General features: G+C 36.6%; 1 protein-coding gene across 1 annotated transcript; it reads right to left on the reverse strand.

Moving 5' to 3' along the window:
- Positions 1–8,046: 8,046 nt before the first annotated feature.
- LOC107048461 lies at positions 8,047–11,214 on the reverse strand (the record flags this gene model as incomplete). Its single annotated transcript, XM_015271628.1, is given in 4 exon segments — positions 8,047–9,240; positions 9,326–9,646; positions 9,734–10,249; positions 10,345–11,214. Coding segments are annotated over 4 exon segments (2,334 nt in total). The 3' UTR covers positions 8,047–8,092.
- Positions 11,215–14,782: the final 3,568 nt, after the last annotated feature.

The raw sequence follows: 14,782 nt of genomic DNA on the forward strand, positions 1-14,782 counted from the left end.
ACTTTTTTTCGTAAAAAAGGAGAACAATCAATTTTTTACCCCTTTAGTACCCCTAAGTAAAAATCGGAGGGGGTGAGTGATTCTTCAGGGGATTGGAGGAACCTCCTGACATATTGTCTGATGACAATTGTCTAGTTTTTCACCAGGTTTTGGATGCAACAATTTTTTTCGTAAAAAAAGAGAAAAATCAATTTTCTACCCGTTTAATACCCCTGAGTAAAAATCAGAGGGGGTCAGTGATTCTTGAGGAGGTTGGAGGAGTCTCCTGACATCTTCTCTGATGACAATTATTCCGTTATTTCCCAAGTTTTGGGTGCAATTATTTTTTCGTTACCCCTTTAATACCTCTAAGTAAAAATTGGAGGGGGTTGGTGAATTTTCAGGAAGTTGGTGTAGCCTCCTGGTAGATTCTGTGATAAAAATTTTTTGTTTGTTTTAATCTTTTTTTTTGTAAAGAATTCTGTTGTTTCATCAAAAACGCGGAAAATCGAGGTTTCACCTCTAAAACAACCCATGCCTCAGTCTGGACGGGGATTGATAATTTTTCCCTCTTCCCCNTCGCTCGCATGCCACCAGAACGACGATCGCAGTCTTTTATTTCGTCCGCCTAACGGGAGTACAGCCGTATGGTGGGGACACCACCAACACTCTTACATTTCACTCACCGTCAGGTGTCCGTTTATCCCGCGCTCCTGATTTATCCAACTTCAACTTTAAATAAGTCGAAAAGAGTGCTTCCGATCGAAAAGCTCCTCAGGACTTTTCGATCCAGAATTTGATCCCCAACTTCAGGGTGAAGTTTGGATGTTGGGTTCTGGGACACCCTGTATATGTAGTCAATGTGCTGACTGGGGATAAGAATGCATTATGAGGAAAATATTTGCATTAACATAAACAAAATAGGTTGAATTTGAGTCAATTGAAATGAAAACCATTCTGTAATCAATAACGGGTAGTATGACGTTGAATATCCTTCAATATTGTTCTAAATTTACACACCAATGTCAAGTGGCAGCATGGAAATTCGAAACTAGTATTATGGAAATTTCTGGGAAATCCATGAACCAAAATGTAGAATTTTATGATGGACTATTGAAAATGTTCAAAGTATATATCGCACGTAAGGTGCAACTGAGATGTTTATTGGAATTTCTGTGATATTCGTCAACCAAAATGTCCAATGTTGTATTCCTCAAAACGTGCATGAATTGTCATGCAATATGGTTGATTTATAACAATATTCAAGAAAATCCAACGTCATTTTGCTTGATATTGATTACAAAACGGTTTTGTATTTTAATTTCCTTAAAACCGACCGTTTTTATTTATATTAATGAGCCTCAAACTTACGGCGGCAGCTCCCATGGTATTCGCTTCGAATGGGGTACCCCTGTGACATATTGAAATATCCATATCTCGTTAATCTATGCAGATATTGATGCCTTGGGCAAAAATTACGATATGCAACAAAATACGAATATCCGCGTTATTTTAGTGAACACTATTATACATGGAACATTCCATGTCAACTCAGCCACACAGGATTTTTTTTGTCTGGGAAAAATCATTGAGTAGGTGCATTTTGAGCTACTACATATAGCCAGTGATCGTGCAAACTTTCATTGCCCTGCCACTTATTGTTTCTGAAATAATCATTACGAAACTTGAAATTTTCAAAAAATCATTACTTCTGAATGGAGGATCCGATTTTAATAAATAAAAAAAGAAAATTTTCGTTTTTTCTCGTACTTCAAGATAAAAAATACTTCAGAGCCGTCAAGAAGCTCCTAGACCGGTTTTTCGAGAATTTTTCGCGTTTTCATTTTTTTTCACGCCAGGGCCGCTCGATATTCGATCGAAATATTTTTTTTTATGATAGAGGATGTCCTTATATGATATGAAAAAAATACGCCATAATGGAAGAGCGAAACAATGCACTGGAAAATTTTTTTATTTTCGAAATTTTTGGGTTTTTCAGTTTTTAGGGAAGATCCATCGGTTTTTTTCAAAGAAATCAGTCTGTAAACTATTATTCTTTGTTCATATATGATGGCAAAAGAGTACGCCATCATGTAAGAGAGAAAGAATGCTCCGAAAAAAAATTTTCTTCGAAATTTTTACGTTTGTCTGTCGTTTAGGAGAGTTGCATTATTGTTACTGAAAAAGGGGTTTGTCAATAGACATTTTCTGTTCTGCTGGATAGAATGGACTATTGATAGGACTATAAATCTTTTCTCAACAACACACTGTGCTTTCCACTAACGAAAAAGTAAAGGAAAAAAATAATTTTTATTCTTCTATAACGACAACATTTTATATTTTTACATTTTTACATTTTTACATTTTTACATTTTTACATTTTTACATTTTTACATTTTTACATTTTTACATTTTTACATTTTTACATTTTTACATTTTTACATTTTTACATTTTTACATTTTTACATTTTTACATTTTTACATTTTTACATTTTTACATTTTTACATTTTTACATTTTTACATTTTTACATTTTTACATTTTTACATTTTTACATTTTTACATTTTTACATTTTTACATTTTTACATTTTTACATTTTTACATTTTTACATTTTTACATTTTTACATTTTTACATTTTTACATTTTTACATTTTTACATTTTTACATTTTTACAATACGGAGAAATTCTCTACTCTCTTCGACTACAAGTTCCAACATGCACTGATGAATTATTTACATCACGATTACTGTCTTCGGCGGGTTTTTCGTTTTGTTGTTGTTTGTTTTTGCTTTGGGAAAATCTCCTCGTTAGCCGAAGCCGAATATCGTTTAATTAACAATTGCTTTCCCGGTATCGGAATAAAACAATGGTGTTTTTGAATGGCTGGAATAGCTTTGGCACTATCAAATCTCTCTCTCAACTCAGTTTTGATATTCTCGTGTTCTGCCTTGGTGAAAAAAAAACATCAATTCCTTCAAAATTATCTTTTGACCACCGAAACAAAGCATCTGGCGTGAGGATTGGTTCACCATGAACGATTTGCAAACTCTTACGTCTCCCTTCTCTCTTAAAGACAGCGCCTACTCCGTCACAAGCTCCTTTACCGTGTGCGGTTACGTGAAAATGGGCTTCCGCATCTATGCCAAAATCAGTCTTGTGATGCAAGAGATTCGTGATCTGATAATGATTCTTGTAATGTTGTGCAGCTCCATCGGTGACATAGATAATTTTCTCTACGCTTTCACAGTTGTCTTTCACATGTTGTATTAAAATCTTCTGTATCAAATAAACAGCGGCAGTATCGTGAGTCGTACTGTCCGACAAAACGACTAAACTCCAATATTGGATTTCATTTTTTTCGCGATAGTAGTAAACAACGGGGTGAACTGTACACTGATCATTATTGTAGTGGAAGGATTGAGCAGCATTTTGAGCCACAAAAGCGTAATTTTCCGAAAAATCACAATGCACTAGTACTTCTCCATTATCCAAATTCTGTTTTCGCTGTTTGACAAAAGCCGATTGTTCTTTAGCAATGAAGTGATGGGGCTTCAATACTATCAATCGTTCCATTAGAAGATCAATAAATTCATCCATCGGGAGGGTCTGTGACTGCAAGGTACACCTGTCAGTACTGTGCCACACATGAAATTCGACTATTTCCACGACAGAATTAGAGAGAAGTTTCTTCAATTCACATGATAATGATTTCACTCCAGGACAATCGTGACATTCACCCAGATGACAGACAATCTGGATTGCTAGACAATCTTTGTAATCTCTGAGTGGACAGGGGGAATCTTGAGTTAGAGTCGCAATATTAATTGCCTCTAGCATCAATTTGTAATTTTGATGATACGTACAAACACACACCACGTGAGTGTCATTTGCTCCTGCCACTACACATTGTTTAGGTCTCAGCTCGGCAAACTTACTGAAACCGACCTTAGCATCTTCATTCGCATGTTTGTACTTGCGATGAAGGACTTTTAGATTTTCGAGTATCATTCGCTTTTGCTCTACTTTCTTCTCTCCATTGAACTTGATGGATATTTTATTTTTCATTCCTGGCATGACGCGACTGTGCTCTAGGTAAAAATTGTGTACCTTCTCGACGGTTGTGCTGGGTAGTGAATGACCTGCTTTCGCAATTGGTGAAGCAAACACTCCTTTAATTTTTTGCACTCTTTTCGCTCTTGACGCCATGTATCTGGTAGTTCCAAATTCAGAAGCAATTTTTCGCGCACTCCACGACTGTANTGAATGACCTGCTTTCGCAATTGGTGAAGCAAACACTCCTTTAATTTTTTGCACTCTTTTCGCTCTTGACGCCATGTATCTGGTAGTTCCAAATTCAGAAGCAATTTTTCGCGCACTCCACGACTGTAGATGAACCGTCAAGATTTGCAGGCACTCACGGTAGTTTTTCAGATCTTTGAATTTCTGCTTCAAACCATTCAACATTTCTTCTAATTCTATTTCTCGCGCAGATCGATACTGATTAGATGAAGATGGATCAATGTCACTTTGATCATCTTCCGAATCATAATCCATGGAAGAACTGTCGAATTCAGCTTCATCGTCTGGTTTGTCGTCGATTGATATGCCGGAATCATCAAGATAGAAAGATCGACCTGATCTCAGAGAATAGTTCATCACATCCAGACTTGGGTCACATGTTTCGGCTTGGAGCATTGATATATCAGGTGGAGTTTCCGAACGCTGAAGATGTGTAGCATTAAGTTTAACCGTGGGGACAGATGGAAGAATGACATAAGTTGGAGCTCTCGTTCGGCATTGACCACAGATTTTCGCAGACAAAGTGTCAAGGAAATCGGACTTAAATTATAACCGAGGTATCCCTTCTTACCAGGAGCCCGCATTGGATTCGCACATCTATCACTCCACGGCATTCTATGAAATCCGAAGATATCAATTCCGAGAATAATAGTACATTACGTAAATAGTGCGGAAAGCAGGCGGTTACTCACGAGGGCGGCGTCGCCCCCCCCCCCACTGAAGAAAAAAGATCACATCTATTTAAAAAAGTATTTATAAAAAAGTGTGATTGAACAATTTCATTTTCGTTACTGAATTCTCAATGACTTCTCACTAATTTCTAAAAATCAATCACCAAATTTCAGTGAAGTTTTGGTGAATTCTGTGACATGTCCCTGAAAAGCAAAAATAATTTTTTTCTGTGTTTCCTTGACATTATTTTGATCATTAGAATTCAATAAAGCCCTTAAGTTACAGTATTTGATCGAAGAAGGAGATTTTGGCGATTCTGCTGTTGCTTCATTGGAGAATATTTCATTTCCATTTTCTTCAAATGTCACATCACCAATCAACTTCTCCTCCTCACTGCCTAACTCTTCATCACTATCAGGAATTATACGATTTTGGCTCATTTTATCTGCTTCGAAATTCGGAGGTTAGATTTCCTTGTTATTCTCTTTTAATAGGTGATGCGCATACGCGCCATGCGTTATTTCGAGTTTTAGTTGAGTGTGGTCTAAGTATCATATTTTTGGCCGAAAATATATCTGGGATATATTGCAGATATATGTTAAATATTTTACATCGAGATATATGTGCATATTTATATCTAGGATATATCTGCCATATGACATTTTTAGCCGGAATATAAGTGAAATATACTGAGATATATGTCCGGATATATGTTCTTGCCATGAGGAAAACCACTCTCAAACGGTATGAATTTTTTAGTTCCCCTGTACGATTTTTTTTGAGGGTAGTCTCCACTAAATTTTTTGAGTCAATATGTTCTTTTTTTGCAGGGTAATTGATAATTTCGTCAACTATGGTACCCTACAGGATCGTCGCCATGATCTTCCGGGTCCATCTTATACAGTAACGACGGAAGAAGTAGTGGACAAGGTAGTAAAATATTTAACAAATCACTCAACTGATTCAATACGAAAGGCGGTTGCGAAGTTAGAATTGAACCAAGAGATACTACGTTTGATAATTAAACATTTCCTCAAACTTCAGCCTTATAAAATCACTTCCCATCAATTGCTTACGCAAGCTGCTATAGGGAAACGACTTGAATTCAGCAAAGTTTTAACGCAAATGTTTGAAAATGCTGAAATCGAAGCTAATCGAATTATTTTCATGGATGAAGCTCATTTCGACCTTAGTGGCTACGTGAATAAATAAAATTATCGATTTTGGGGGAGTGAAAATCCACATTCATCAGTAGCAAAACCACTCCCCCCTACTAAAGTTACAGTTTGGGCAGCTCTGTCGATCAAACAAATACATGTGAAAATCTTGGAAGGGACCATTACAGGGGAGAGTTACCGAGAGATGTTAGAAACTAAATTTTTCCCATTCGCTAACAAAAAAGGATTGGTAAAAGATTTATATTTTATGCGAGATGGTGCAACACCTCATCGAAATAATGATGTGTTTGCTACATTGCACAGAGTATACGGTGATCGCGTTATCGGCTTAGGGTATCCTCACTTCGCCCGAGCAGAGATGGAATGGCCACCATACTCACCGGATTTGAACCCGTGTGATTTCTTCTTGTGGGGTTATCTGAAAGACTTCTGTTACGCGGAAAATCCTCAGACAAAAGAGGCTCTGATAAACGCTATCCAGAAGGGTGTTTCTAATATTTCTCAAGCTAAAATTGAAGAAGTCTTCCAGTTTCTTAGTTTTCAGAAAAGCCTTGACTATTGCGCAAATTTTGATGGAGGACACTTTGAGAGTATTTACCATTAGTCATATACCCTCGAATGTGTTTGATCAATTCTTTCACTTTGTGAATTTTTATTAAAAAAAATGAAATGCAACTCTAACTAATGGCAAATAAATTTGCAAAGTCTATTGTGTCTACAAATATAATGGTCCTTCCTTTCCTACATCAATCAACAAAACTATGACAGTTTAATTTTCATCTATTCCGATTTGTCACCCTGTATATAGATGTCTGTCATATCATATCAATCTATATATGGGGCATTCCATGCCAACTCGACCAGCTCATGAACTCGACCCTTTAGATTTTGTTCATAATTTTTTCTATGGTTTACCGACATGAAAAAGGCACTCTCAAATTTTTTCAGATTTTTTCGATTGATAGGTCTTTTTTAACTAATTGTAACAGGCTGAACAAGTTCGCCCCAATTTAAAAATCTGAAAAAATTCATGAAATTTCTAAAAAATCTGAACTTTTTTTTAAAGTTAATTTCAAGATGGGCCGATCGATGGTTCACTCATTCGCTCATAGAACTATCATTTTTTCATAGAAAAAAAAATTTTTTGAGGATAAGTTTATATGTTTTTGGGGTCGTTGAATCCGAATTCGATTATAGCTTCGATGACTCTTCNTAATTGTAACAGGCTGAACAAGTTCGCCCCAATTTAAAAATCTGAAAAAATTCATGAAATTTCTAAAAAATCTGAACTTTTTTTTAAAGTTAATTTCAAGATGGGCCGATCGATGGTTCACTCATTCGCTCATAGAACTATCATATTTTCATAGAAAAAAAATTTTTTTGAGGATAAGTTTATATGTTTTTGGGGTCGTTGAATCCGAATTCGATTATAGCTTCGATGACTTTTCACTTCTAAGCATTCTGATTTGATTTTTTGCTGGAATGGTTCGAGATATGAAAAAAAGTTTCGAACAAACAATATTGCTGGTGAAAAACTCCACAAAATTTGACTTTTGACTTTTTTCCGTATCTCCGTTATTTACGGAGATATTCGCGTTCTTCGACCGCAATAAATGAATAAGACGCTCATTGCATGTAGATATGATGAAAGTGACTCATCCAATGCCAAATCCTGTTGATTGAGGACCTGAAAATCGAAGACTGCATTGCAAAAATTGTCATCTCGACATACTGTGAGAACTTGGTGGAACTAATCAACTGGAACGATCATTAGGAGTGAGGAAAAATCATCAAACTGCCAGAATATATGACAGAATTCCTAATCAATGGGGAGAGAACATACGAGAAGTGAAATGGTCTGAATAAGAATTTATTAAAACGATAACAATGTTATTTTCTTGATATTTTTGAGTGAGACTAAGAGTTGTCGCGAATTTGATGATCATTTCATAGTCCCAATGTTCATTTATTTTGAAGTTTTCTGACGGATTTCTGCGTTTTCGGATTTCTCTCTGTGTTTTTCAGGATTCCTGCCACATTCTTGACAATCCTGTGACATTTAAAATCTTCGGAACGTGAAAAACGTTTCACAAATAAATTACCATCCGTGCCAGGAATTACACAGTGGATTTTGAGAGTAGCCGGAATCGTTTGAGCACTAGTGAAACGAGCGTTGAGAAACTCTTTCATTTCATCATAATTATTCTGAGATGAAAATTTGACTGTGATATTCGGGAGATGATTCGGTTGCGAACACCAGTGATAAAGTTCCCCTGGCTTGGTAATCTGCTTGTCTGGCGGCAGCTGCAGACTGGCTCGTGCTGCTTGTCTCTTGACAGTACCGCCAACACCATCGCATGGCCCTTTTCCGTGAGCAGTAGGGAAAAAATGCCATTCGGCTCTGATTCCAAAGTCCTCTTTATGGTAGTATAAATTGATGAAATTTTTCAGATTTTTGAACTGTTGTGGCGCACCATCCGAAAAGTAATAGATTTTTTTCGCGTCTTGATTGATTTCCTTGATGAAATGAATAATAATTTTGGTAAATATGTAAACGGCTACAGTATCATGAGATAAACAATCCGAAATAATCACAAGACTTTTATGAGCAATGAGATCATTCTCTTTGAAATAAATCACCACTGGGTACACCGTCGCCGCATCGTTATTCCAATGAAATGCTGGTGCTGCATCTTGTACGACGAAGGCATAGTTCTCCGCGAAATCACAAATTACCAGGAATTCGTCATTCTGCAGTGACTCTCGTTTCTCCTTCAGATAAGATGACTGTTCTTTGGCAATAAACGCATGTGGTAAAAGTCGTTCCATTTTCTCACAAAAGTCATCAATGAATTCCGTTGTAGTTTTTGTTAGGGTTTCGAGGTTGGCTCGAGGGACTGATATCCAATTTTTGTAGACAACATTATCAATTTCTTCAACCTCCATTGTTGATTTCAAAGTGTCATGAAGAACAGCAGACCCGGGACAATTTGTACACTCGCCAAGATTACACTGTGGTGATGGGTTGCGACATGTCATTAATTTCAAACATTCACTGTAATGTTCCAATGGGTGTGCAGAAGACGCTGTTAATCTTTTGAAATTCGCACCTGGAATGGGGAGAAAAAATTATCGATATCTATAAACTCAGATGAATCTAGTTTTCAATTCAAATAAACAGTGGAGAAAACTTACCGATCATCATCAATTTCACATTCTGATGGATCGGACAGACACACACAGTATGTGTACCACTCCCACCTGCCAGTACGCAATATTTCGGTCTTAAGGAAGCGAATGCTGAGAAGCCGATGACAACCGAAGGTTGGTCCTCTCGGAAGAATTCGTATAATTCTCTCAGATTTGAGAGAATTAATCGTTTCTGGATATGAATTCGTTCATTCGCGCTGTTTCTAGAAGAAACATAATCCTTCATACCAGGCATGTTACTACTAACCCGATCATCATTATAAAATTGCTCCACAGCTGTCAACGTTTCGTCTGGAATTGGTCGTCCTTGAAATGGAGAAAAAATAATTATTAGATGATTGAAGATTGTCAAGTGTTAATAGAGTTTAATCATTTCATAATGTGATGGATTACCTAATTTTGCATCCGGCATTGATAATATCCCTTTCGTCCTAGAGATATTTTTAGCTTTTTTAACCATATACGTTGTTGCACCCATGATTCTTGCTACCTTAGTAGTACTCCACTCGGATGGCAATATCGTAAGTATTTGAATCTTTTGGGCTTTGGTAGTGTTTCCGCTGTGATATTTGGCCTTTAATCGATCGATAATATCATTTAAATCAGTACTTTGTTCACCATTCTCCACGACTCCCAACAATCGTTGCAAATTATAGCAGATTCGGTTGACCTTTTCTTTCAGATAAGGGATTATTGTTAATTTCCTTTTCGGAATAGGAGATTGATTAAGCATTGCTAGACCCTCATTGATCGTGGGCAGCAACGTGTTGATGCTCAACTCTGATGATTTGCTATTTTGTGTCAATGTAAATGATTCACTCCTCTCGGACTCTCCTCTCGGAATCTTGATGCTAAGCTCCGATAACTTGCTGGTTTGGGTCAGTACTTCAGCAGTATCAGCTTCTATGTCTAAACAATCAAATAAAGTCAATAACGTTATAGTGAATTAGGATAAATCCCATTCACTATTGACAACAAGTCATTTTTCTCTAAAACAAGCTTACCTGCATCATCTGAGCGTTCTGGGATATCACTCCCCAATTCCATGGCCAATGGCGCCCATGCATCACAATCTTCATGCATTGCGCAGGAATCTTCAGTTGCTCGTGTGAGGGTGCTAGAAGATTCTCCACTACTACCAGCGTGATGTGAAGGTAAATCCATCGGATTTATATTTATTGGGGCGTCTAATTCTCCACATAACTTCCTACACTTGACACATATCCTGTCGTCTTCAGCTAATCCCCATTTCTCACGTAATCGCTTCGATGGAGTTCTCAATGATTTTGTCTTCTTATGATTCTCCGCATTGTGAGGATTGCAGCAGCGATCATAATTCTTTCCAGGTGCCATAGTCACTAGAATTTGACACCTGCTGAATTTATAACCTAAAAAATGTATGAATTCATAAGGAATATCAGTTCTCACTTCGTGATATTATCGGAATTAATATTTTAAATGCGAGACTCGATGAGACAGCCACTTACCAACAATTACTCCTATTCTCAATATCTCCGTAAACGATTGACAATAAATGAGCAACAAGGGATCTCACGATGTGCTGTTGATCAGCTGAGAGTGTTCACTGGGTCTGAGCTCGAGCTCTCTCCCACCACGGCTAACGCATGCGCAATCACGCCAATCAACAGCGGGCTGCTGTATTAGGGATGCAAAATAACGGTAATTTCAGTCATTTAACTGAGAATCGACCAAAAATTTACCGGTCCATTGACCATCCCGCATCTTTATGCTGTATTGGCGTGAAGTGATTGGGCATGCATTTACAAGGCATCTTTTGGCATTGAAATATGGATATTCCCGTACTGATGCACGAATTTCAAACTAAATAACGGAGATACGGAAAGAAGTCAAAAGTCAAATTTTTTGGAGTTTTTTACGAGCAATATTTTTTATTCGAAACTTTCTTTCATATCTCGAACCATTCCAGCGAAAAATCAAATCAGAACGCTTAAAAGTGAAGAGTGATCGAAGCTATTATCGAATTCGGATTCAGCGACCCCAAAAACATATAAACTTATCCTCAAAAAATTTTTTTTTCTATGAAAATATGATAGTTCTATGAGCGAATGAGTGAACCATCGATCGGCCCATCTTGAAATTAACTTTAAAAAAAAGTTCAGATTTTTTAGAAATTTCATGAATTTTTTCAGATTTTTAAATTGGGGCGAACTTGTTCAGCCTGTTACAATTATTTAAAAAAGACCTATCAATCGAAAAAATCTGAAAAAATTTGAGAGTGCCTTTTTCATGTCGATAAACCATAGAAAAAATTATGAACAAAATCTAAAGGGTCGAGTTCATGAGCTGGTCGAGTTGGCATGGAATGCCCCATATATATATTAATTATAGTATATAATAAAACTCGGCCGGGAAACGTAATAGTTCTCGGCGCAACAAAATTGTGACAACATGATTCCGCATCAAGCGTGTAACATAATGCGCTTGTCGACTTGGGTCTTCACCATGATACAGTAGTTGTTTGTGAAGTAATACCTAACGGTGATGCTACGAAGGGAAGACAGGTCAAAGATTACATGGGTCATGTTCTTTTTTTAGTCCGTATGGGTTGGAAATTCGCAGAGCCAATACAAGCTAGGTCTCATTAACCATGGTGGCTCGAAGTCGCTACCAGCTAGACCTGACCGACTCGGACACTACACTGCAGAAATCATCAAACTGCAGGGTGTGCGTAAAGAGCATTTTTTTTAGGCTCATGACGCTAGGAAGAAAAAAATACACACACATACACGCACACATAAACATCTCTTCAAAAACGTGTCAGGATGTTTCTAGGGGTTATGAAACGTCGACAAATCATGAAAATGCCAATTTTGATTGTCGGGGTAATTACAATAACTTCCTCCCTTAGGGTCGGGAAATTAATAATTGATAATCAGAGCGACACTTATGACAAATACCTTCTTACCAAATACGCAGAATTTAAGTATTGTCAATATTTCTCAATATTTCAGGATTAATTTGTAACCTGATCTCGCTGGCTTCTAAATGAAACATCGATGTCAACGGCATGACATTCTATTTATCATTTATTTCGGAACTTGCCTAGACTATGAAAAATAACACACATATATGAGGTATTCCACGACAAATGAGTCAATCGCTGACCCTCACCCTCTTGGAAATGAATGGCAATTTTTTCTACGATCGGGGAGGTTGAAAAACTATCTCTCAAATTTTTTCAGATTTTTTCGGGAGCCCAGTTCAAAGATGTGATTTTTGTTATATTTTTCCGTTTTATCCAATAACTCGAGTTCTATTTGTCCGATTTTGATTTATTAAGCGTCAAAATTTTCCATTTTTTACCGCCTATACAACTATTTTTAGTAATTTTTTTTTCGATTCCTAGATGCTCATAATAACGAATTTTCGGAAAAAAAATTTGACAAACTTGAATTTTGCAAATTACGTCACGGTTGGTATTCAAATTTTTTTTTCTAGTAATTCTCATAATCAAAACAAGTATTTTGAGCTGTCATTCAAGTTGAGCATCCTCCTGGATCTATGTTATGTATAATTTTATCTTTTGGAAATTTCGCAAATTTCGTCAAAACACCACAAAACGACTTCGATTATGTATCAAAAAAATATGTAATATATAGGTATACAATCAAATTCACTTCATACTGTCTATAATCAACGTCAATCAACGCCATTTTGAGGTGTTGTGACAAAATTTACGGAATCACGAAACGAAAAAATTGAAAATCAAATAGATCCAGGACGATGCCTAACTTGTACGATGGCTCAAAATGCTTGTTTTGATTATAGGAATTACTGAAAAAAAAATTAAACCAATCATCCATGACGTAATTTGCAAAATTCAAGTTTTTCAACTTTTTTATTCGAAAAGTCTTTATTATGCGCATCTAGAGATCGAAAAAAAAATTTCACCAAACAAATTCTCATAGGCAGTATAAAATGAAAAATTTTGATGCTTAATAAATCAAAATCGGATGGATAGAACTCGAGTTATTAAAAAAAACCGGCAAAACGAAACAAAAATCATATCTCCGAACTGGGCTGCCGAAAAAATCTTAAAAAATTTGAGATATAGTTTTTCAAACTCCCCGATTATAGAAAAACTGGCCATCAATTTCCAAGAGGTTCAGGGTCAGCGGTTGACTCATTTGGCGAGGAATACTTCATGTAGATAATGCTCACATCTTAACAATGCAAAATTTTGGGTATTTATGTCGTAGAGTTCAGGATAAGTTATGACGGATTTTTTAAATTCTTATCACAAATCTATCCAGATACATCTCTTCACAGGTAACTCTCTCGTCCACTTGCTTCTGGAAAAGGGCAGACTATTCCGCTAGTCCCTTGGGATCGGATTCAGATTTTAAGCCGTTTATAACCGCCATGGCATGACCTATACTCATGCCCCCTTGGACTGGTTCGTTGAAAATTTTTGTCTTATGAAGAAAAAGGTTAAAAGACATCTCGCATGGAATTGAGGGGATTGCAACCCTCGTTGCAAAGGCATTTCACGTTATTCAAATAATGAATAGTAATTACCGTTGAGGTAAAATTGGTCCACTGTTTCAGACCTCATTATACAATTCATGAGAAATTCGCATTGAAACCTCTCAGCCATTCACGGGTACTTTGGGGGAGAGAGGCTTCCATGAATGAATGAAAATACGGATGGCAACTCTATACGAAGGTCTCAATACGTGTATACAATAATGTAAACAGCACACGCTCCAATGAAATGGTGTACAGTCTTTCTCCGATAAAGATAGAAAGACCAATTATGCGCTAGATAAATGCAGATATGCCATTGTTGAGAATACCTGTGCACATAATCACATGTCACTTACATTTATATCAGCCACGCATTGAGTGTACATTATATAATTATGCAATGTGTGATAGAGTACTTGATCTCTAGACGAGAATGAGTTGTCTGTATGGTATTTGCTAATTCTAATATTTTATATCAAGTTCTAATAGAAATAAACTTAGCAACACTTATCAAAATCAATGAAATAAAATGATTGATTGATGTAAAGTCAATTTGTTGTATACAAAATTACCATTTTGAATCATTTGGGATGACTCAATGGACTGTAGCAGCTGCTCCGAATTGTATTGGAATGCTGACACAATTTCACGTGAGGATTCTACCTTCAGGGAATAAATTATTTCAATTGTACTGCTTATAATTGGGAATTACACACAAGTGATTAATGCACTTATGTGAGCAACTTCTGTTTAATGCAGCAATCATTTTTACCGATACACTTGACAGAATATTAATAAAAGAAAACTAACACTTGAATCGTCAGATTAATGGAGTCGATGAGAATAATATTTCCTCCACATGGTGTTCCAGTTTGGTGTTTTCAAAACCACCACGTCATTTTCTTTGGCGCCACTCTCTCTCTCTCTCTCTCT

The sequence above is a fragment of the Diachasma alloeum genome, unplaced genomic scaffold, assembly GCF_001412515.2.
Source record: "Diachasma alloeum isolate Michigan unplaced genomic scaffold, Dall2.0 Dall_scaffold_00193, whole genome shotgun sequence".
Lineage (NCBI taxonomy): Eukaryota > Metazoa > Arthropoda > Insecta > Hymenoptera > Braconidae > Diachasma > Diachasma alloeum.